A 24886-nucleotide genomic window follows, 5' to 3' on the forward strand; every position below is an offset into this window, starting at 1 on the left:
ACCCCGCCCCCAGCCTTACTCCTTAAAAGGTCCGACGCTCTGCTCTGGATCACAACCACAATATTGACCGTTACACTTCACAATTGTGTCACTTTGTGTATGATGGAATCCTCAGGTGAGAATACAGCTCCTAATCATACATGTTTAATTACATTTTAAATCAAATATATCAATTACAGTCACTAAAACAAGCCATACCCGTGGACAGCTTTGAAGGAAACAAGAAATGTGCTGTATTGTTTGGTGTAAACATTTATTGGTTTCAAACAGAAATAAAAACAAACCTGCACCAGGGGACTGTACATTTCTCATGAATCCACAAATCTTAAATAGAAATCTGTTAGGGTAGGGGAGGTTTTTCTGTGTGTGAATGATGTGCACTTTATCCAGTGACCCTTATTATAGGAAATAAACAACATGATTTAAATATGAAAGGAATTTGGCCTGGCCATGTTGTGGAGGGAAACAGGGAATGGGTTTGACCACACAGAAGGCTAGGAGAGTTTTGGGGGGGACATTCATTTTAGAATAGAATATAATATCAATGAGATAGACCCAGGCTTCTCATCTCATATTTTAACTTAAAAACCAAAAAGAAAGAAAAAACACAACCCCCCCTCCCCCCCACAAACAAAAGCGAACTAACATTTTTCCCTTGTGCCAGTGCAAAGATAACATTCACCGTGTAGAAAAGTGACAGAATAATGATTTAGCTACCGTATCAGTGATGTTTGGATGTGAATGAAAGGGTCAGAGCATACAGATGCCATGGAGGAGGTGTCTTGTCTTCAAAGTGTGTGTGGAAGAGTGACGGACACCAGAGTAGAGTTAGAAGGCACAAAAAGAAAACCATTCTGTTGGGTTGACTCTCAAACAGGGACCCTATTCCCCATTTAGTGCACTCATTTTGACCACATAGTCAATATGGACCTGGTAAAACCTTGTGCACTACAGGAAACAGGGTCCAGTTTGCCAGTTTTGTTCTAGAAGACGCCATAATCTGATGTTCACATTTCACACTAACTGATTAACATGAGACTTGACTCCACAGGGCAACTCTTCCCTCGATTTTTCAATTTAGGCGTTTGTGTACTGTACATCAAGCACTGATGTCAATGGGAAATTTGAATTCTACCCGTCGCAGACCTCAAATGAGAATCAGTCCTGAAGAGACTTCTCCAATGGCAAACACACTTGGTATATTCTCCTCTTGTAATGAATGAGTGAAACCCACTTTGGGTCTTCTCACCGCAGCTTTAAAAAACAACACAAAAAAAAAACACAAAATCATGCTCTTCGATATGATCTTAAAGCCAAGTTAAGTCGGTCTGCAAAGAAAATAACACCAAACATTTGGAACTTAATTCTTGTGTTTTTCCTTCTGGGTTTATATATGTGTTTCAACATTGTGTTTGTTGGATCATTTTTACATGTTGCATTATCATCTCAGAAAGTGGAGAACACTGCTAAGACATTAACACGATCCCAAAAAAAGCTTCTACAACTCAAGTGAAAGAAACAGTTCAGGTAATGCCAACGTAGCCCTGTGGTTATTGAAGACAAGCGAGTGACACTGGCTGGGGGGGGTCCAATCGGTGGGTTGGTGGCAGCAATGAAAGACGTGGTGGCGGGGGCTGAAGCGGCCATGCCGAGGACCATGGTGAGTTACCCCTTGGGGGCCCTAACAGACAGCCCCTCCCCCTTCCCTGCTATTGAGAACTGGTCCTCTCCAGGTGCTGAAACTCATCAGTGTGTCTCTTGCTGGTTCGCAGTTTGAACGCAGTGGTGGTCAGGATGGGACTAGAACTGGGGTCACTGTGTCGGAGCAGGGCGTTCTGAGCTGCGCACCTGGAGGGGAACACGGCCAGGATGGTGTAGGTGGAGGCTAGGTCGCCGTGGTTACCACAGGGTGGTTTGGAACATGAAGTGTCAGTGTTCGTGTCACTGTTTATACCGTCCCCCCCAGACCCACCACAATGGTTCCCAGGCTGTGGAGTCTGTTGGGGCTCAGACAGCCATTTGATGGAAGCCCCTCTTTTGCACAGTTCAACCAGAAGAGAGTCGGCCTCGGTTCTGCTGATGCCCTCTGGTAGGTCCAGCACCTCCAGGACGCGACCATTCACTGCATGGAAAATGAATGGTTTCAGCCTTTATTTAAACTGGTACATTCAAGAATGGACTTTTATAATAATGACAGTTCAATTAGAGAATGGCGAGTGTTGAGATTAGCCACATTGGTTGCGGTGTTGTAATGGTGGACCCACAAACCTTACAGTAAATGCAATAGGAATTTTTTCTAAAATAAGATCCAATTAAACTGGAGAATCGGGATATCCCTGACACCCAGGTCAGTACATCGCAATTTATGTAGCCAGGTATGAATTCTGTCAGGTCTATAAATATTTCTGCTAACTTTTACAAATACCCTCCAGTTTTATCTTATGCATTGCAAGCGGTTTATAATGGGAATTTCTCCCAAAAAACAAGGCTGTACATTAATGTTACATTAAAAAAAATATGCTGATTTACTTTTTGTAAGACTCAAGTTCTGCAGGGATCAGTTCACAGAGCACACAAATTAACTTTGAAACATGATGCTGTAAAAAAAATAATAATATATATATATTTATGTATATATTTTTTTGTTGTTGCAAAGATCACAGTGCTGACAGCACAGAAGGTAACATGACCAGGGATGATGCAAACAGACTGAACCAAATCAACAGAAAGGCTGGATGTACCATCAACACCCACCCAGAAAAACCTGAACGCTATCCAGAATCAGCCAAATGAAGCCCGGGGGTAAAGAGGCTAACGCCACCCACACACTCCCCATTATCTACCGTAGTTCTATTCAGGTCCAAAACATGCATCCAACGAGCCATTTTACCACACAAACATTTCATTTATAAAATATATATATGAATAAACTGAGGACGCGTGCCTTGGCTGGTCAAATCAAAATCTCTGCTTTGTGGAATTAATAAAGTGTCCTAACTAAAATCAAGGCTACATAACCAAATATCACAACGGTCACAGTCAAATGCTAAAAGATAAGATGCGTGAATAAAAAGGCAGCATTGTTGTGAGGAGTTAACCCAACATTAGAGAAACAGAAGGATCTGGAACATCTAATACTGGCAATTTAACTGTTAAACTTATTGGTCCAATGATTATGCAATTAAAAGCTTGAATTGAGGGAGGCCTGTTCTATAGACTATATTTATATCCTAAATGAGCTCACCAAGTTAGGACTGCTACTCTAGAGTGGTCTCCCTCTCGATTACCTGGCTCACCTACACTGAGATCTGTAGATAAGGACTTCCTGGGCGCCGGTCTCCTCCCTCCTCGTCCTCCATGATGCCGGATCCCCATTGGGCCCTGGGAGAAGCAGACATGCTGGACTTAGTCGGGCTGATTCTTCATGCAACTCACCAATAAGACAAAGTCTGTTTTTGGGCATCCACAACAAGAAAAGTCCTTCCAAATCCGTGAACGACATCAGTGTTCATTTAACAGCGCTAAATTGCCGGGCCCTCTAAATAAAAACCAGAGGACACACAGCACATCCTACCAGCACCTCAATTACTCACCGGCTGCTGGTTAGGGATCATGTGGTGCGTTCCGTGGAGCAGCGGTGGCCGGATGGGAGGGTTGTACTGGAGAGGCTGACCCAGAAGAGGGTACCTGACATCCCCTGCCTGCCCGGGGCCCAAGGCTCTGGGGAACTGGGCCATAATGGGGATAGGAGTGAGGCCAGCAGAGCGGAGGCTCTTCATGGAGGTGAGGTGGTGGACCGGGGCCGGAGACTGGGCCGGGGACGTGCCGGGGCTGTTCTACACAAACCGGGCAGAGAGGAGCAACCAGAGAGAGTGAGGGGGAGGTCCAACACAAACGGATCAGAAGCCATGTGAGGAGATATTGAAGAAACTGCCTGAAACAAGGCACTACAGGTAGCCACTAATCCTGAGCCCACAATGGGTATTTGGGATGCAAGATGATTTCTAGATCAGTGATTCTCCTCTTTAACATGTTGAATATTATTAAGATCCAACTGATTATGTTGAGGAACAGAAATGAAAATGGCAGGTCACGCCTGTAACAATGTCCTTGATATCTGGACAAATAAAACAGTGTTTTAAGAATCAGCAGCACAAATCGTACCTGTGAATTGTCACGGTGGAACGGTTCTGAGTAGTTACCTGTGAGTTGTCCCAGTGGAACGGTTCTGAGTAGTTACCTGTGAGTTCTCCAGGTGGAGTGGTTCTGAGGACCTCTGGCTGCGTGCGTGGTCCAGGCTGTAGTGTCTGCTGAGTTTCCACTGGGGCGGGGAGGGGGCTGGGGGGTGGTGGTTAGCCGGGAGGGTGAGTTGCATCATCATCACACCACTGCCGTGAGGGGGGTGCACACCTGAACAGAGGCAGAACACCTCACACATTAAAGAAAACCTGAGCTTCACTGCCCTCCGACAGCTTCCCCTCCGATGAACATACAAGCACCATGTAGAAGGCTGAGAAGAAAAGTTATAGTGCATTCTGGGACAAAATAACAATTTAGACCTGCCATTCTGGGCTTGATGGGTAATATGTTCTCCATATGTGATATTATTATTGTTGTGCGATCCTGTGGGGAAGTTAACCTTCGACCTTACTGTTTGCCCGGGGGAGCGGTCATTTCACCTGTACATTGCTGTCCGGGGAGCTGCTGGGTCCCGCACGGAGAGGAGGCCCGGGGAAACTGCATCTGCTCCGAACCAGGAGGAGGTAGAAACCCCATGGACGAGCTGAGGAGGAATACCGACACGGCCAACGCAGAACATTTAGAAACATGCAGGAAGCGGAGAGCCGTTCCTCCTAAGAGCCACGCCCAATTTCGCAGTAACAGCCTCATGTTAAAGGTCTGGTAATTACGGCTGATTAATGGTGGTGGTCCAGGAGAAAACAAGCACGCAATTAGTTGTTTTTCATTACGGCCTGAAACACACAGTGAACAGAAGGGGGAATAACAGACCTGGTCAGAATTTATACGCTATGTAGGGAGTCATTTGGGACACATTTTAGATTATACGGTAGAGAGCGGAGGAAGGTCACTTTGGCAGTGTTCCCTCAGTTAGCGGGATGATTTCTAAGACTTAGGATCCAGTGCAGTATATCCCGGTGTTAACAGAGAACCTCAGCTCCCGTGACAATGGTCTCTACACCTTTCCAATAATCCAATCAGCCAGCATGGTACGGGGGAGTTCACTCTCTAGGGGGACTGAGGGACCCAAGCTGAACATCTGTAAACAGCGTTGGTTGAATTTACTGGTACACTTGAACCTGCCCTGCTTTCATCAGTGTTGAACTCACTTTGTATAATGACAGTAACAGATGACGCACGCATAATTTCTATAACATGTAACATTTCAATACCAGACTATTTATTATTATTATTTAGCAGACACTAACCTAAAGTGACTTACAACTAACGGATGAATAAATGTTTCATGAATAACAGGCTGGGGATATCACACCCACTATGCCGGCTTTGCCAGCTTCATGCTCTACCAACCAGTGCCCAGTCCTTACCTCATGGTGCCATGTTGATGGGGTGGCATGACGCTGTAGTAGACCTGCATGCCAGCCATGGTCATCGCACCTTGGCTTGGGTGGCCCTGGATCACAATGGGCTGCTGATAGGTCGGCTGATGCTGGGGCATGCTGGCAGAACCCTGGGGCATGCTGGGAGAACCCTGGGGCATGCTGGGAGAACCCTGGGGCATGGACACCTGCATAGCAAAAATACCATAATGTTAGGGGGGTTTTGGTAAGATGCCAGGCCTTGTTACCTAGACTAGTGCTTGTTTCCATTCTAGTCCTCTAATCAGAGACTGACTTAGACCAGGAACACCAAGTGAAGGTAATCAAAAACCAGATAGAAAAGACAACCAGCAGGGATCTCCAAGCTGGTTTCTTAGCAACACACAATGAATTGTTTAAATACACACATATACATGTAAATTTTTTTAAAATGTCTGTTCCAAATGAATAAGACAGATCCACGAAAAGAAACATGAAAATCCTTTTCCAATTTCAGGGTTGGGCGAGTATTGAATTGTTATTTATTTTTCAGGAAGGCAAAGATGTTCGAGAGTGAGATGTTAGGACAAATCCTACCTGATATGAAGGCATAGAAGGGTACTGGACCATCATGCCTTGCATGTGGCTTCCCATATTGCTGTGCTGCTGGCTGCCCACTAGGTTGTGAGAGTGGTGAGACTGGTGAGACTGGTGAGACTGCGGTCCTCCCATTACACTGTGGTGGTAGTTCTGGGGCTGATTTGACATCACAGCCTGGTATCCTACAATAACAGGACAGCTGATTTGTTATCATTTCTTTGCTGTTAAAAAAATTAAAATAAAAAAGGGTTTCATCGGTATAGCTACGTGTGAATACTTCCAATCAGAAAATATTGAAATTGTTTAAGTAAACATCACATTAGGACATAAAAATTACCTTCTATGAAAGATATTAAGTTCCACAAAGAATAGAAGAGAATCAGGAAATGTAAGCAAAAAGCTAATATTGAAAAAAAAAAATCTAACTAGCTACCAAAGTTAAAAGGTTGCTAGAAACAATTTTTCTTCTTTCATAGTGAAACACCTGAACGTCAAGGTTACAGAGAGTAGCCCAGTGTCCTTGGAGAGCAATCCAGTGACGGCATCAGTGTGGGCGTCCGTTCTGAAAGGTGGCGGGAATGTTTTTTTAGCCCCCAAATGAAGAAAAGTGGAACGAGAGGACAATGAACGGTTTCCCAAGAGTGAAAGCATGACAAGCTATTTTTACCGTCTTTCAGTCCCCCTGCCTCACCTCCACTCACAAACCAAGCATGAAATGACTCTCCTATTATATCAAATGCACACCATTCCAGCTGAGTGCTCTGGAAATGGGAGGAAACTGTCTCGGTACAGTGGGTGGAATAGGAAATGCTAACAGGTGCTTTATACCCATCGTCAATGTGCTTTTACGCTACAATCTGCCGTTCTGAACACTTCCAAAGGCGCTTGTCTAAATGCAGAGATGACGGTCAACCGTGGAGGAGAAACTGCCAATCATTGTATAAGCAGTGGAGAAGAGCAAGGGCAGAAAAAGAGAGACTGACTGGAGCGAGGGGTGAGAGACTGACTGGAGCGAGGGGTGAGAGACTGACTGGAGCGAGGGGTGAGAGACTGACTGGAGCGAGGGGTGAGAGACTGACTGGAGCGAGGGGTGAGAGACTGACTGGAGCGAGGGGTGAGAGACTGACTGGAGCGAGGGGTGAGAGACTGACTGGAGCGAGGGGTGAGAGACTGACTGGAGCGAGGGGTGAGAGACTGACTGGAGCGAGGGGTGAGAGACTGACTGGAGCGAGGGGTGAGAGACTGACTGGAGCGAGGGGTGAGAGACTGACTGGAGCGAGGGGTGAGAGACTGACTGGAGCGAGGGGTGAGAGACTGACTGGAGCGAGGGGTGAGAGACTGACTGGAGCGAGGGGTGAGAGACTGACTGGAGCGAGGGGTGAGAGACTGACTGGAGCGAGGGGTGAGAGACTGACTGGAGCGAGGGGTGAGAGACTGACTGGAGCGAGGAGCGAGAGACTGACTGGAGCGAGGAGCGAGAGACTGACTGGAGCGAGAGACTGACTGAAGAGGAGCGAGAGACTGACTGAAGAGGAGCGAGAGACTGACTGAAGAGGAGTGAGAGACTGACTGAAGAGGAGTGAGAGACTGACTGAAGAGGAGTGAGAGACTGACTGAAGAGGAGTGAGGGGCTGAAAAAGAGACCGGTTCACTGTGAGAATCATAGGCCTCTCAGACAGCGTCCCGGCCCCGCATTCTACCCATCTGCTCTCTGGGTCGTCACACTAAGTTGGTCGGAAGGCACTGTATTCACATATTTTTAAGATTCCTTATTCTAGCAATTCAAAAAAGAAATATCCATGACTGGAAATGCCACTGTCCTGCATGGACTGTAACTGTATCCAGCCCAATTTGTTGCTCTATGCCTCTTCAGTCCCAAACGCTGCCTCCAAATCCCCCCTTGACGGACAACGGAACACACTTCCTCCACATTAAAGCAAAAAGGCCACAGTGCTGCGTTCAGCAGGAGGAAACAATCAGTAAACCCCCCCCCCCCCCAAAAAAATACAACTAATAATAAAGGCCACTTTGAGGAGGCAGGACTAGGAGGCTGCCACTAACAGACTGTAGAGCAGCCCAACGCAATCAGAAAGCAGCGCAGCCCCCCCCAACCGAGGCGTGTCGCAGTTCATCAAGACGAACAGCCAGACATATCAATGTGAGCGTGTGGAACTGCTCTCATTAGGCAGTCGCTGGGGAGCAGTAGGGCTGGGCCACAGCTCACGGACGACAGGCAGTACCGAAACAACCGGCAAGAGCAGGTGAGAATATCTAATGTCAGCCGGTTGTTTTAAGGCGTGTGAGGTGCACGGATGGCGTACCCGTGCGACACCTTTCCCGCGTTTCTACGTCTTTTCCGGGGCGTGTGCGCGTGTGTCTACCTGGCTGCTGTGGCGGCTGAGCAAGGGGCTGGTTCTGGGGGCTGTAGTGGACGGGGTTAACAGGCCGGTAGTACTGGCTGGAGTGAGAGTGGGGATACTGGCCTGGAACGCAGTAACACGTCTGGATCTGGAGGAGACAATAACAAACACAAGCCTTCACCTACTGACGGTAAGAAAGACCAAGGTGGAACCTTTTGCCTCGTTGGGGGGGGGGGGGTCTGTTAGCATGGCACGACGCGACTGAGCGACGACCACCATACCTGCTGCATCTGCGGCGGTTGCGGCATGTAGCCCGGCTGCTGCAGCACTCCCTGGCTCGCCGCCGCGCCTGGACCGGGGGTTGGGTAGGCCTGGGGTTGCCCCGCCGCAGGCTGCCCTGTGGCGGGGGCCACTATGTAGCCCGTCGGCTGATGCTGCGGGGGCGGCCCCTGGAGCACCACCGGGCTAGGCTGGTACACGGTGGGGTTGGCGCCGCTGTCGGGGGCAGGAGGGCCGTCGGCTGGCGCCTGGTGAACCAGGCTGATGTGGCTGAACTGGACACCGAGGCCGTCCGGCTGCAGGAGAAGATGGGGAGACAATGGTCAAAACCGGGCATGTTCTCGCCACTTCGTCCGCCATTTGGTGCATTAACGAACTTAACCCGGGGAACGCTGATGGTTTTTTCTCCTAGGGATATCGTCACTGTCGGTCACATCAAGTTTAGGCCATCTACGACAAGCTGTTCAGCAGCAGTAGGTTACAGTTTTTCTTACTGATGGATTATTCAATATGAACATCTGGTATTTCATCTATTATTCAAGGAAGTTAGTACCCACTATCCATTGCTATAATGAGCCCCGGAGGGTAGATGGATGTGATGGATAAAAACCGGTCAAAAGGGAGATGCAGCATGAACTAGCTAGCCTACGTCGCTGGGTACTGGGGGGAGGAGTCCTACGTCGCTGGGTACTGGGGGGAGGAGTCCTACGTCGCTGGGTACTGGGGGGAGGAGTCCTACGTCGCTGGGTACTGGGGGGAGGAGTCCTACGTCGCTGGGTACTGGGGGGAGGAGTCCTACGTCGCTGGGTACTGGGGGGAGGAGTCCTACGTCGCTGGGTACTGGGGGGAGGAGTCCTACGTCGCTGGGGTACTGGATGTTAAAACTAAAAACACACGTCCTCAACCAAAAGCCTCCCCAGTATGCTAATGTATCCACTGGATACCTTTTCTGCCAAACTCCTATTTAAGTTAACAATATGCTCCAAATTAACAACACTTCACATAATAAATGTAATGAATAAATTAAGTAATGTAGGCCATGTCTTATAAAAAAGACTGTGATACGGCAATCGAGTTGAGGCACCTGGAGAAAAATCGACCAGTCACAGAAAGGGGGGGGAGAAGAGATGAAGACCACAGAAGAAGGACGGTTGATAAGTACCACAGTGTATAGCTGCTGTTGGTTAGGGGAGAGTGGCAGGAACTGAGGAGGAGGAGGGTAAGAGACGGTTGAGTACTGGATCTGCTGAGGAGCCGAGGGCAGGAGATGCCGAACAGGCTGAAGCAGAGGAGGACAATGAGCAGAGGGAAAGAGAGAAGAGTTAAGAGGCCCAAGGGGATTGAATAAAAGGAGCTTGAGCTGGGTGATAAGTATACCCCGATTAATACAAGTCGATAAATCACGATTAATTCACCCCAGGCTCCAGTTAATAGAATATTAATATTAAGGATTATTCTTTGGGACAGGAGGTATGAATGACAGAGTGAATCTACTGTATTTAATGAGAAAGGGCAGAGACTGAAGGCAGGGGATGAAAAGGCTTTCTGGAGAAATAAGAGGCGTGTGACACACAGACTGACCTGGGAAAGGATGTGATTCGCTGGCGGGTGTGGGGCTGGGGGAGGGGCCAGTGACTGCTGTGAGGTCACCGAGGGGTTGTAAACCACCGCACTGCCATCAGGGTTCACAAACGGTTGGCCTGCAAGTGCAAAACGACCCTCTTAGACCCACTGGAAATCACTAGAACCACAAACAGAACTGACCAAATAAACAGCCCAGCTACTTTGTGTAATGTTAATGGTTAAATCACTTTAAATAAAAAACGCTAAACTAGTTATGATAAGCAAAAAATTATGCACAGAATGCTCAAATATATATAATATAGAAAAACTGTATTTCTAATAAAATCTTTTAAGGTATCATGTACAATTGATACAATATATCTGTACATTTGTGGAAATGTGACTGACAGAAGAAAGCGAGGAGGACATTACAGGTCGATTAAGTAGTGTTAGTTCTCCTAAGATGAAAAGACAACCAAGAGCAACCAAAGAACCACCACAACAAACCAAAGAAAAACCAGAGAATATTAGGAAACAGCCCTGGTCAAAAGAAACCAACCTGTTTGAGGGTTGACCAGTATGCTGCCAGGAGGTATCCCTGTGGCTTCCAGAGGAAGCAAATAGTAGCTAGCATTAGCAGTGGTCTGGGTTGGCGCTGAGCCGGGGCCTTGACCACTCCTGCCTCTCTCATAGTGCCCAGAAGTAGCTCTACTGCCGGGGGCCATAGCAGCAGAGATGGGGTAGCAGGGGGCAGCAGGCTGAGGCTGGGCGGTGCCGGGGCCAACGACGGGGCCGGCCGCCTGGCTAGGTGCCACAGGGATTGGGAGAGGCAGGTGTAGTACTTGGGGGCGAGAGAGAGAACTCGTAGAGGAACCTACGCTATTAGAAGACTCCGAACCTAGAGGGAGGGAGCAGTGAACAACACCTTTAGCCCAGCGACACTCAAAGACCCATGGAGGGCATGCACAGCCAGCCTCCGAGCAGAGGTTCAACAAGGACAGCCATTGGTCCATTTTGGGGTATACGGGGTACAAGGAGGATAGCTAGTGGTCTATTCATACCATTCAAAGGGAAGGTGATATGAAGAGACATCTTGTATGAAGCCCCATTGAATGCCATTTAAGAAATGACCCCCAGGTCTATTTATATAATAGTCCTATCATACGCAGAACCAGTGATGTAGCTTCAGGCTTATGTTAATGACAAGTCAATCTTGTTTAAAATGCTTTATGTTTGGCATCCATAACACACGTAAAAGAATATATGCAAATATAAAGCCAAAGGTTTTAATTCTGGATAGACAAATGAAAGACAACGCGGCTCTGGTTTCAACTCTCCTGATCCGTTATAGGAGAAGCTAACAGGCATCTCGCTTTCTTGCCAACAGTTAAAGCCAACTCATTGCAGTGGCCATCAGGTGTTTCTAAAACAAGAAGTTTAAATAACTGAAAATCCTGTAAAAAAAAAAAAATCAGAGATGATCAAACCAAAAGGGGCCCAATAAAAAAAAAAAATCGAAGATGAATGAAATGCTTTACATGCAGAAAATGTGTAATTGTGACGCGTGTTAAGAAGAGATGAGCAAAAGAAAAGGTTGACAGGGACACAAAATGGCCTCTCACTAGTAGTGGAGCAAATGTCGTTCTCCAGGAAGGGCTGGCACTGAGCTCAAACGTTGTAAACAACTTAAAAGAAACAACTCAATCCAAAAAAAGAAAAAAAGAAAAAGGCTAGCTGGCAGGGTCAGTGTAGTGGCATTAAATTAATCAGGGCCACAGGAACAGAAGAGGCTGCAAAAAGGAATGAAAATACAAGGAATGAGAAAAGAAAGAAACCCGAGTGTCCATCCCCCACAGAGAGAGAAAGACAGACAAGGACCAATCCCAACTGATGTCAGTCAGAACCTGGTGCATCACATAATGTCCTGGATGACTGACCACACCGGGAGAAATCTGTCACCATCAAGTTGACACGGACAAACAGGAAGCTGCCTTCTTTCTTACAGGAAGATTTCTGAGGAGTAATTCAGAGATTCTGCCTCAGGAACAAAATGTGTTAGTGGGAGGGGTGGTAGTAGGGTTAATTTCCTCCATTAAAAGCAATTTTATTACTCTTTTTTTTTTAAGCCGAGTTGACAAGACATGACACGTGTGCCTGTGTGAGTGCTTGCCTGTTTTGGAGAGGCGTCCGGGGCTTTTGCTGCTTGCAGAGCTGTCCCCTCTGATGAGAACGGAGATTCCGCTGAAGCTGCTGGCCTTGGTCATAGCTGGCCTCAGGTTCCGGTTGGAGCTCTCCGAGTCGGTGCTGCTCCACGGCCGGGGGTCAGAGTACTTGGGCTCGTTTTCTGAGCTGCTCTGCCGACTGCTGGCTGACCGCCCGTCTCTTAGTCTAGATGAGGATTTAAGAGAGGATTCAGGTGTGTGTGTGCGCGTGTGCGCGCACGCGTGCGTGAGAGAGAGACCAGGAAGTACCTGAAGATTTGCCTCCGTTGCTGTGTGCTAATACAAGCCTCTTCATCTTGGACCCTACATGGAGAGATCCTCACTGAGTATCAAATACATTCTGAACCAGTAACATATTTTAAACTGTAACATTTGAGAATGTTGTGGGTCAGAATTATATTTACCTTCTATCTAGATGGTAATGTTCACCCTATGGGGAAAAACAAAATTTAATATGAAAAAAACAGATATACTTACAAGTAATAAATATAACAACTTTAATTCATTATGCGTATTTCTCCATTTTTTACTTAGTAAAATCATGGCTCTAAACTGCAATGAAATCAGATTACAATATAATTTCCCCCAAAACAATCTCACATCTTGTGCAAATATCCTGTCCCTGGCTCTTTGGTACTCCTCCTCCCTCTCCTCGATAGATTTGCTTCTCCTGTCGTCTTTGAGGCGCATTCGTATCTGCAAGCACATGCACACCGTAGCTTAGCGAGGGCACACCTGAGCCAAGCCCTAGCGAGGGCACACCTGAGCCAAGCCCTAGCGAGGGCACACCTGAGCCAAGCCCTAGCGAGGGCACACCTGAGCCAAGCCCTAGCGAGGGCACACCTGAGCCAAGCCCTAGCGAGGGCACACCTGAGCCAAGCCCTAGCGAGGGCACACCTGAGCCAAGCCCTAGCGAGGGCACACCTGAGCCAAGCCCTAGCGAGGGCACACCTGAGCCAAGCCCTAGCGAGGGCACACCTGAGCCAAGCCCTAGCGAGGGCACACCTGAGCCAAGCCCTAGCGAGGGCACACCTGAGCCAATGCCTAGCGAGGGCACACCTGAGCCAATGCCTAGCGAGGGCACACCTGAGCCAAGCCCTAGCGAGGGCACACCTGAGCCAAGCCCTAGCGAGGGCACACCTGAGCCAAGCCCTAGCGAGGGCACACCTGAGCCAAGCCCTAGCGAGGGCACACCTGAGCCAAGCCCTAGCGAGGGCACACCTGAGCCAAGCCCTAGCGAGGGCACACCTGAGCCAAGGCCGAGCCAGGGCACACCTGAGCCAAGGCCGAGCCAGGGCACACCTGAGCCAAGGCCGAGCCAGGGCACACCTGAGCCAAGGCCGAGCCAGGGCACACCTGAGCCAAGGCCGAGCCAGGGCACACCTGAGCCAAGGCCGAGCGAGGGCACACCTGAGCCAAGGCCGAGCCAGGGCACACCTGAGCCAAGGCCGAGCCAGGGCACACCTGAGCCAAGGCCGAGCCAGGGCACACCTGAGCCAAGGCCGAGCCAGGGCACACCTGAGCCAAGGCCGAGCGAGGGCACACCTGAGCCAAGGCCGAGCGAGGGCACACCTGAGCCAAGGCCGAGCGAGGGCACACCTGAGCCAATGCCTAGCGAGGGCACACCTGAGCCAATGCCTAGCGAGGGCACACCTGAGCCAATGCCTAGCGAGGGCACACCTGAGCCATGCCTAGCGAGGGCACACCTGAGCCATGCCTAGCGAGGACACACCTGAGCCATGCCTAGCGAGAGCACACCTGAGCCATAGCACAACTTAGCTTAGCTAGCAGATGGAGCAGCAACACCAGATTATCTCACACTCACAGACAGACATCAGACACTAAGTGTGCCCGATTCCACCCCAGTAGGTGCCAAATGCCAACCCATTCTTCATTAGACCACTACTGGCCAGGGCCCATCAGTATTCTGGTTCGAAGTAGTGCACTACAGAGAATAGGGCGCTAATTGGGACGCACTGACAAGCACAGCAAATGGAAAAACACTTACCATGCCATCCTCTCGGTCAAAGCTGGAGTTGTCTCTTTTGAGAATGTAGCGTTTCTGGAAATCGTCGGTTTTGTCATCTTTTATGTGTTCTGAGAATTTTTGATCTGGTCTGTTGAAGAGATTTGACATTACTACCAATCAACAAATAAAGACTTTGAACAAAATTTGAATAAGCGTCATGAAAATAAATGTAATGCGCTGCAATATAGACATACATGTTTGAATTATTTTGAATAAAAAGAAAAACCATGAAATACCAAATTAAAACATACATTCTTGTATTGCTAGTTTTGTTGATGATGACAGACTTCCCGGTGGGATCAACATTGTGATCCATCCCGAAGTAGGCGGCCACTCTATGAAGCAGCATTCTGTGGTACGATGTCATGGGAGGAAATTTCCTTTTCTGGCTTCTAGGAGACATGGAAAGACAATTTCTAATAAACCTACACTTGAAAAAATGTAATAATACACGTAGCATTCCTTTTTAGAATGAGGTTGCTTGCGTGAGATACAACATTGAACTCAAGAAAAAAAGCAGAGGTTCCAACATACACATTTAAGTAATTCACCAGAGATTCTTATCCAATCACTTACAGGAACAATTCCAGTTAACGGTCTTGCTCTAGAACAAGTGGCTGGCTAACCATGTTAGGCTAACACATAAGCCATTGGGTATATTTCCACAATGGTCCTTAAGAAAGACAAATTACATGAACAGATAATTAAAAACATAACTCACTCATTATTACTGATAAAATCCAGAATGTCTTGCTCCAACTTCAAGAGCATCATTCTATCCCTAGGGTTGTTCTTTAACGTGTTGACCAGGAACTCATGCAGATCTATACCGGTAGAGTCTGTGTAGTCCTGGCTGGAATCTAGAAAGAAATGGAATCAGCCCGGTTATTGAACCCTACTCAACACAGCTAACAGGATCCCATATAGTCAGATACTGTCAGACTTTCCTGAGAGCTGTTCAAATTCTGTAAGCCAAGTTAATTAGACCACATTGCCTAAACCTCCCATGTTTCCAATCAATACCTTTTTGTGCATTTGATAGAAAAATATATTGGTCTTTCTGGTCTTCAAAGAGGAATGGTCTTTACTTTAGACCCCCCCCCCCCCCCTCCACCAACACACCTCTTGACAGCATTTTCCTGGGCATCTTCTCTGGTTTCTCAACCTTTTCACAGCTCTTCTCTGGTTTCTCAACCTTTTCACAGCTCTTCTCTTTTTCGTCCTCATCCTTGGCAGACAGCACCTCCTTATCAAAGGGCTGGGATATTTGGATGCAAACTGTATCCTGTAAAATAGACGAAAACATGTAGTAGCTAGTAGCTTACATCCCCTATGTCAGAAATAGTGCATTACATTAGGAATAAGGTGCCAATGGGGACACATTCAAATGAAACACCAGACACTGAATGGAAAAAATAACTGTCAAATTAAAATGTACCATCCAATTCCATTGTACAATAAAGCACTTGGTGGTTGAAAGTTAATTATAAATGTTTAAGGGGTTTACATGTTTGGGTTGTTTATTATGAGAGCGTTGTTGTCATTTCAAATAAACAGCCAACGCTGTATACAGAGATAAGCCTTCCTCCGAACGGATTATAATCACGTTGCCAATTAAAACCCAAGGATTAATAGCATTTCATTTATTCATTAGGCACCTGAAAATCATACAGAAGCTTAAAATAGACAAAAATTAACCATTAATGTAAATAAAATAAAAACAACATATGCCTTCACATATTGTGCATTGAGCGCCGGGAGTCAAAAACTGCTTTTGTTATTCATGTGCATCATTCTGACACCAGTATGAGATCCCTTTTAAGCCAGCCATACCATTCGCAAGCTCTCTTTTCAAGGCCCTGCGTGTTGCAAGCATAGAAAGACTTCATGACTAGAATGGGAAAGAAAAGCTCCCCATAACCATTTGACAGAATTCACATAAAATGAGAACATTTGGTACATTCTAACCATTCAGGTTCTATGTGCTTCAAAGACTGCTCAGCCCCGATGTAGGGCCACTACTCATCTTAATCTCTCTGCCGTGCTTTATTCTCGGAAAGCTCTGCTCACCATTCAACACCGGTACAAAGACAGAAGCTAAAGCTGAATAGCACACAGAGCCTGAGGTCCAAATGGCACCACGTTCCCATATTAGTGCAGTACTTCTCACCGGGGACAATTGGGCTCGGGTGAAAAGTAGTGAACGATACACGGAGAAGAGGGTTCCATTTGGACCGCAAGCTTAAGAACGCAGTCTGCCAAGGGAACACAAGAAGCTTAAATTAAACGAGGACTCTAGGTACTGGGGCCATGAGCCTGTGGTTTGTGGATGGGAGCTGCCATGTTTACGTTAGTGACATGCTCTACCTCACAGGGGGCCCCCCACCCTGCGGAGCTACGACGCATAGGACATGAACATTGCTATGGAGAGCTTTACAGAGAAAGAGGGAGATGGGTGAGGCGAGAGGGAGAAAGAAGGGGGAGGGAAAAGAATGAAAGAGGATTGTGAATAGAACTCACAGGAGTGTATAAAATCTCTTTCACTAGTTCAAGGATGTATATTTTGATCAAATAAGGATTTCCCTGTATGCCTACTGTCAAGGCTTTCCAGTAAGCCATTCAATAGCAAGGCAAATGCATCTTCACATACAATAAGAACATAAAGGATGGAAAATATTACTATTTTTCCCCTTTTCTCAAGCAAGGAAACATTTTCACTTAAGAGTAAATGAAAAATTGGCATAAAAAAATTGCAGCCTTAGAAAAACCTAATGACATTTCTTTTTCACAATATCACTCAAAACACGATTTGCCAATTGCATCTTTCTGAGTCGTGCTGACAGGCTCAAAGGAATAGGGTGAAAGCAGCCTAACATCATAACAGCACAGTGACATTTCTCCTAACCGTACTATTCAATTATATCAATCCACAGGGCTACGCAGTCTGACATTTGAAAATTGTATTTTCTCAGAGATGATGGATGTGAGCAATACCGCACGCACACACGCACGCACTCGCACGCAGACCAGCCTTTCATCCAGTCAGCACTGAACTTTATCAAAACCACCAGGGTATTCTCCTGTGCGTGCGTGAGTGCGTCTCTGTCCAGTGAGAAGGCAGAGTAATGTTGGTGAAACAAACCACAGCTAACAGGGTAAGGCTCCTCATTTGGTATTTGTCCTGAGTGTGTGTGTGTGTGTGTGTGTGTGTGTGTGTGTGTGTGTGTGTGTGTGTGTGCGTGCGTGCATGTGAAATACCAAATATCTAAGGTCTGGGAGTTTACCTGAGGGTTTTCTAGATGTTCAGGTGGAGGGGGAGAAGAGAACTCCTCACAAACAGCCAGGCTTCGGACTAACTTCAGTTTAGAGTTAGACTGGGGACAGGTGCAGTCAATTCACCACGGTTAAAATATACAGCATTCCAGCTAAATGACGTGCATTATTTCACCACACAAATGCAAACTCACAAAATCAAACAAACCAAGATAACAAAAGGCCAGCAAGCCATGACCAATAGAATATTCTCTCACAAAATAAATCTCTAATACTAAATCCAACCATATGCTACTTAGACACATTTAGCCAACGCTAGCGGGTCATGAGTGAATACATGTTTTTAAAGCATAGGTGTTCCTTGGAATGAAGTTTACCATCCTAGCCGGGCAATCACAGCGTGCTAACAACTGAACTATAGAGGACCATCAAAACCATGCATTTAATTTCTGAACATAATGGTAATCTATTGAGCATGTGCCGAAAGACCATCTAAATAAATCTTGAATGTCAAAAAACCACAACGCCTAATCAATCATGCAAATGACAAGACAAATGACTCCAATGCACTACCAATAATGAGTCATCATCCAGGAAGTAAACAGAAAAAACACGACATGTAAATCAGCAGACAAGATGCATTTAAAAAGCTGATACTACTACCGGCAGTCTCTGTTAACACCTAATATGATAAATAATGATAAACAATTTACAGACATAATGGGTGACCAGGCAAACGCATCAGGCACATCTCCACATGCTTGTCAACAGTACCTTAGAGCGCCGTACTGGCTGTCCAGGAGAGAGAGAAGATTGCTGCAGCACAAAATGGACCACAAAGAGGGTTTGTTTAGCTAACACAACAAGACCGATAATATTGTTGTCCAGGTCTAAAACCACAGGGAAAATTACTGTTAAAAAATACTATATGGTGTACATTTTATTGGCAGCAGCAGACAGGCTACCCCTACTAATGAGCTTGGGAAATGAATATAGCAGACATGCAGGAACACTTTGAAGAACACACAATGCCCTTTTGGGCTGAAGACTAGGGTTGGAAGATTCCAAAAGCTTTCTGAAAATACCCAATATTTCCAGATATCTTTGTTGGAAGACTCCTGGAAAAATGCAGAAGACCCAGGGAATCCTCCAAATCAGATTTCTGAAGAAAAAAAAAAAACTGTGAATTTCAGAAAACGAATGCCGTAGTGTTTATGCCGTAGTGATTCAAGCATCTTCATGTGAGAGAATAGATCCAGATTGGTGTAATATTTTGACTGGAATTTGTCAGACGAAAAAAAATTCTGTCACATACCCCTGTCAGACAAGAATATAGAACCATGCTCTGAGGCGGTAAAGGGCAGAAGAAGCAGCAGGGCAGGAGAGGAACGGTGGGTTTGAGACAGCTCAGTGCCTCCAAGCTTCACGCACCATTGGCTGACTGTGTGATCGCAGAGGTGTGTGTGTACAGGGAAAGGGTCAGAGGCTGTGGCTATGAGGCTCCCTCAGGCTGCCGCTGAGAGTGTCTCTACCGCGTGCAGGCGCACACGCACCCGGCCCTCTAAAACGAACTAAAGGACACTTATTTTCCCACTGGACAGATAACAGCACACATTCCCAGGCGTAACCAGTACAGACAGGCAACGTGTGTGTGTCGGTGCGAGGAGAGTTTGTGTGAATGCACCGGTAGACCAGCTAATTGAGCAGGGCAGAGAGGAAATTAACAATGCAAGAGAAGAACGATAAGGAAAACGCTGAAGCTAGCAGAACCGCACCACAAGGTACCTGTCCTGGGGGGAGGGGAGGCAGGAACAGATGGTGGCAAAGTCACGGAAGAGTCATGCACAGACATCTCTCTCTCCCCCTTTCCATTCTGCGCCCAATTCTCCATCTCGCGGGGCGACACAGGAAGTTTGTAGCTAAGCCAGGATTTGAGATCAAGATTATCTGGCTTCTTCAGCATCCAATCACCGGTCTGGTCCGTTTCACTCACACACACCTTCCTATTTATAATCCTGCATCTGAGGCCTTATACAGCATTAACCTTAAGGACCCTTTTCTTTTTCTGACACCAAGACAAACATATCTGTACGTCATCGGCACGGCTTCTTTGACCTATTCGGTCATGATCATGATAATTTTGTCACATTTCAGTATTTAGGAATTGGAAAGAAGTCGCAATTATAACACTTATAATTTGATACTGTCAGGTTCCAGCAAAACTGAGCACAACTTAACTCTTAGTGACAAAACACCAAGAATGATCTTTACACACATTTGTAATCAACACTGTTAATAACAGATGTACAAAAACAGCAGCCCTAGTTAAGTGGTATGTATGACAAGTCACTGAACGTGTTGTGGAGGGCAGGTTAGTCAGAGGACGAAGTATGTCATTTTATAACCTTTGTAATATTACAGGGCACCAAGCTCCGAGAAGCAAGACACCACATTCATTTAATCTGTACATGGTGCTTATTGTGCTAAAGAATGAACAATACTGTAGCAACATGTTTGTGATGAAACATTTACAGATGTCGGGGATTGTTTAGAGTGCCGTCATGATGGTATCCAGGAGATGTTTCTTTTAGTACATTGTTTAATATTGACTGAGATTCTACACACATTTGGGTAAAAATAAGTGGAACTGAAAAATTGCTGTGACATCAAACATAAATCTTTTTTTTTTTTGTTGTGATTTTGGGGGTTACTGTAACTCTGTCAATTTGACATCACTTCTGTTGTACATAGCACTGTCTGCGATGCTTAAAAGATTTAAGAAAAATACTAACCCAACCCATTTCATCAGAATGTCATGAATTTCATAAAAGGCAATGTTTCATAAAAATAAAAAAAGAATGGTGGCATTGCATTTTTGGAGGAAATTACATCCCAATTATACTTTGCTCACCCAGCCCACACTGTATTTATTTGACAATCAACTACAATCACATCATACCCAATTTCAACGACAATCACATTTCCATGACTCCAGCCCAAAACAGTGACAGATGGGATCCGGTTTCCACAGACATCCTAATGTGTCCACACTAAAAGGCTGTGTTTGTTCGCATTTTCGTGTCTACCATTTGTTTACCTGGATTTGTGTTTCCCTCTTGTTGTCACAGCAGCTTTCATCTTTGACGCCAGTCTCAGTGTGTTCAAGCAGCAGGCTCTCGGCCTCTTCCTGGTTCCCCGTCTTGCTGCTCTCTCCTCCCAGCGACGTTGTGTCGGCTGAGTCTGAAACCTCCAGCTCCACTCCGGGCTCAAAAACCTTCATCTTCTCAGTGTCAGTGTTACCGAAGGCCTTTATAGTGACAATATCAGACATCCTCATCAGACACCCAGCCTACTGAGAGCCTCTACACAACACTGCTGCTATGACTGGGGACCTGCAGAGACGGACAGAGGGAAACAGAGGGATGGATGGAGAGGTGGGTGGGGAGAGAGAGAGAGAACCAGGATTATGAAAAATCACAGAACATTGTTTTCCCAACAGAGATCCGTCACAGGAGAAAGTTTCAAGGTTTATTTGTCAGATGCACCGAACAACACAGCGTCATCCTGCACAGTGAAACTCTTGTGACATGACACCCGAGAAACACCTACAGTAGCACACGAGCGAGTGCGCGCACACACCCACCCACCCACAAGGGTTGAGCACATGTTCTCTTTATAGGAGTTGTATTATTAGAATGCACGGATTTTCTTGGGTTTTTTGCCTTGTCGTGTTTTGTGTGGACCCTGGGAAAAACAGCAGCTGCTCCAGTAAAACCTAAATGCGGATCTGAATAAAAAAGACAAAATAAAAACATGTTTCACTTGCACAGAATCACCAAGCCACAGAGAGACATATTGTAAATGTCCCCATCAGTCCGAAAGCTGATATGCAATGACCACTTTACTGGGGGAAAGTCGGAGACAGGTGGTCTTTTCTGTGTACTAATGAGAGTCCATTAGGCAACCTTTCTCTGGTTCTCTCACAGCGGTAACGTAAGCAAGGAGAGGAGAGAAGTGGGTTAAGGAAGCAGACATCTGGTTCATGAGAACCATGATTAATGAGTTCATTAGTGAGTGGGAGAGGACCCATCTGATTCAGTCCATATTAACACAGCCTCCTTCTCAATTTGTCTTTCCTTGATTCAGGTTTGGAATTTTGTCCTTTCTCCTTGTGTCGGCTTCATTAATGCAGAACAACCCCTCTGACCTTCTCTTCCAATTGTGTTGGATAGAGGGGTCACAGAAAGATAAATGAACAACCAGCAATAGGAGAATAGATCTAATTGGAGTAGAATACGGATAATTCCGGAATGTTCAAGGACTGCAAAGACGCCCTCTTGCCCGGCTGTTGGACATTCCATCACCTTGGGCTGCGCGAGCCACTGACCTCCACACACACACCGTTTTAAATAGCAACCCCTCACCAATTACGCATGTGTTTTTCAGCTGCTCATTAAAATACGATTTATATCTGGAGGTGTGGTTTGAAGTGGCAGCAATTGAAGTTTAACCCCTGAAAGACACCATATGATGAAAGTCTGTATCACTTCCACAAAATAAATGAACCTAGGAAACTAAGAGAAATCCATAATACGTTTTGGCAAATTTGAGACTATAACTTGGTAGATTTTACATGAACTAAGATGGTAGGTGCAGTGTTTTCCCAATAAAAAACGCAGAGGAGGTTTAAATGGTGGTAGTTAACATTAAATAAGATGGTAGGTGCAGCTTACTTAATAAAGAGTTCTCTCAATGTTGGGTGCATGGTTTGGAAAATGTGTGGACATCATGTCCAGTCTCTTGGGCAAAATGATTCAATTTAAAATGTTCCATAACGTGGGGAAAGATTGCTGAAAGAGCAGTAGGCTGGATTCGAACCCATGCTGTACAGTACATGTCAAGGCAGAGGTTGTACTCCTGGACTACCCAAGGCCTCCTGGGTAATCAGCTCCGACACTACAATACGATCGACTGAGTTTGATGCAAAGAGGGGTCATTTTCAAGAAGGCCTTTAAAAAGGTTACATGTTCACACATTATGTACGTTTGTTGTCGAAGGTTTCGTCTGGATGGGGAACCCTTGGTTGAAGTGCAGACTCCACCTGTAGGCCACCCTACGGACTGACACATTAACATTTCCTTACTTCAAAGTACTGCTGATTGTGTCCAAGATAATTTTTATTATTGTGTAAACGGTGGAAGATGTCAATTATCGTACGGCGCCTTCTGAGACAACGGATGAAGGACACCCCCTGATTATGGACGACACCCCCTGATTATGGACCCCCCCCCCCCCGATGACGGACACCCCTTGTCTCGCTCAGCGTTTACTGGAGTGGAATGAGCAGAGACGAGGGACAGAAGCCCTTCCAGCGCCATGTATGGGGGGGGGGGGGGTGACCATTTTGTTGTGGGAAACAACTGAAAACCAACAACCGGCAGCAGAGTGACGAGGCTACATACTCAGTGTTGCTGGAGCTGTGGTTCCTCCGGGGGTGGTGCCGTCCGACAGGGCGGGGGGTGAACCCGGGGTCTGTTTCAACCCTGCTGCCGTCCTGTTGCCCCGCGGGGTCGGGTCGCTGACGTGTCGCGCTGCTGAGCCTGCCACTAGCTCTGGGGGAGAGGCCCATGTCCTTAGCACCGGCTCGGAGTCTCTGCGGCCCAGGTCCAAACGGCCTCTGTGGCGCTGCCCTCTGACCTGCTCATGCCCCTCCCAGACCTGTCACGGGGAGAGAGGAGAGGTCAGCGGTCATAGGTCAGGAGTCACGGCCTGCAGGGAACGGGCATGACAGACTGACAGAGTCAGGGGGACATGATTCAGAAACCGGTGTCTGTCATAGAGACAGACAGATTAAGAAACAGAACAATATTTGGGAAGTTTGTGCCGACAGTATGAGTAATAAATTATGCATTCCAAAGAGAGATGCAGTGCATCAAGGGCAGTTGTAGAAGCAGCCCATCGTGCCAGCTATGTAAAACTGTCCAGCACTACGTATCCAGGAATAACCCCCTGGAAAAACACCACACTAACTGCTTCACAACATCACTTGCCACTCAGGAGTGTTCCCAAATGAGTCCAGGTTTTCTTTTGGTTTGAGTCTGATCTCCCTCTCAGGACCCGGTGCTAGCCACAAGGAAGAGCCCTCTCCCTGGCTCCCAGCAGGCAGTTCTGATCCTCGGCCCTGGCAGCGGGACACGGCGCGGTGGGGTGTGGCCATGCATGCTCCCAGTTAAAGGTCATGTGGATTCCTGCTCATGTTATAATCCTTTTCCACAACACCTCGCCACGCAATTAGGGACAACTCAAAAAAAGTTAAAGGATTATGCTAATTATGGCATATTATCTTGGCCAATGAATCGCCTGGTGTCATTATGACAACATTAGCATATTGTGACACTTGGCTGCACCCAAGCTCTAATATCATATAGATCATGATATATTTTATTAAAATACATATTTTCTTAATAATTTACAAGCCAGTCTTCAACTTAATTTTTTTTAAATGACCCTCCCTTGTCCCTCGGCACCAGGAGAAGAAAGAAAAAACTGAATGTGGAAAACCTGTGAGAACTGTAGTACATCGTATCAGCTCTAAGGTGTGTGATGATATCGCAGTCTTGTAATTCAGACATGGGACTGGGATGCAGCCCATAAGGCCAAACAGACTGATCATATCCTCCAGGCCCCTGGCAACTCCAACCCTTACAGGCCAAACCTCACCATGTATACCGGTCACTTGGCTTGCCGGCAAACTGGTGAGACCATCCCACTGACCGTAGCTATAGCATCAGAGTGAGCAGCTGACAGGAGTGTGGCACCTCAAATGACTATTGAGCCCAAAGAATGTGTCCAATATATATATAAATATATCATTCTTAAGAGACTGACTTCTAAATGCAGGACAGGTATAAAATGTTGCCATACAGAAAAAACTCAAATCAACTTAATTTTATTACATAACATTGAGCTCCTCTGGTTTCTTCAAATAGGCTAGCGTTTAAT

General features: G+C 46.5%; 1 protein-coding gene across 10 annotated transcripts in view; it reads right to left on the bottom strand.

Moving 5' to 3' along the window:
- Positions 1-234: 234 nt before the first annotated feature.
- LOC105022555 (R3H domain-containing protein 1) overlaps positions 235-24886 on the bottom strand; it is a 32116-nt gene continuing 7464 nt past the window's right edge. For 2 of the 10 annotated variants that reach the window (XM_010891085.4, XM_013139960.3), the window contains exons 2-25: positions 23347-23602; positions 20982-21276; positions 18659-18700; positions 17896-17985; positions 15734-15896; positions 15333-15471; positions 14863-15003; positions 14591-14699; positions 13183-13278; positions 12987-13012; positions 12832-12885; positions 12531-12748; positions 10920-11258; positions 10379-10497; positions 9960-10076; positions 8800-9093; positions 8480-8666; positions 6156-6340; positions 5568-5767; positions 4680-4783; positions 4241-4410; positions 3594-3836; positions 3288-3381; positions 235-2122 (exon numbers count right to left, since the gene is read on the bottom strand). In XM_010891085.4, coding sequence (XP_010889387.2) covers positions 1710-2122; positions 3288-3381; positions 3594-3836; positions 4241-4410; positions 4680-4783; positions 5568-5767; positions 6156-6340; positions 8480-8666; positions 8800-9093; positions 9960-10076; positions 10379-10497; positions 10920-11258; positions 12531-12748; positions 12832-12885; positions 12987-13012; positions 13183-13278; positions 14591-14699; positions 14863-15003; positions 15333-15471; positions 15734-15896; positions 17896-17985; positions 18659-18700; positions 20982-21221 — 3783 coding nt within the window. In that variant the 5' untranslated portion in view covers positions 21222-21276; positions 23347-23602 and the 3' untranslated portion in view covers positions 235-1709. Of the gene's footprint in view, positions 2123-3244; positions 3382-3593; positions 3837-4240; positions 4411-4679; positions 4784-5567; positions 5768-6155; positions 6341-8479; positions 8667-8799; positions 9094-9959; positions 10077-10378; positions 10498-10919; positions 11259-12530; positions 12749-12831; positions 12886-12986; positions 13013-13182; positions 13279-14590; positions 14700-14862; positions 15004-15332; positions 15472-15733; positions 15897-17895; positions 17986-18658; positions 18701-20981; positions 21277-23346; positions 23603-24886 lie in introns of all 10 variants that reach the window. The other 8 variants (XM_010891086.4, XM_010891087.4, XM_020042313.2 and 5 more) reach the window with 8 other exon arrangements.

The sequence above is a fragment of the Esox lucius genome, chromosome 22, assembly GCF_011004845.1.
Source record: "Esox lucius isolate fEsoLuc1 chromosome 22, fEsoLuc1.pri, whole genome shotgun sequence".
Taxonomy (NCBI): domain Eukaryota; kingdom Metazoa; phylum Chordata; class Actinopteri; order Esociformes; family Esocidae; genus Esox; species Esox lucius.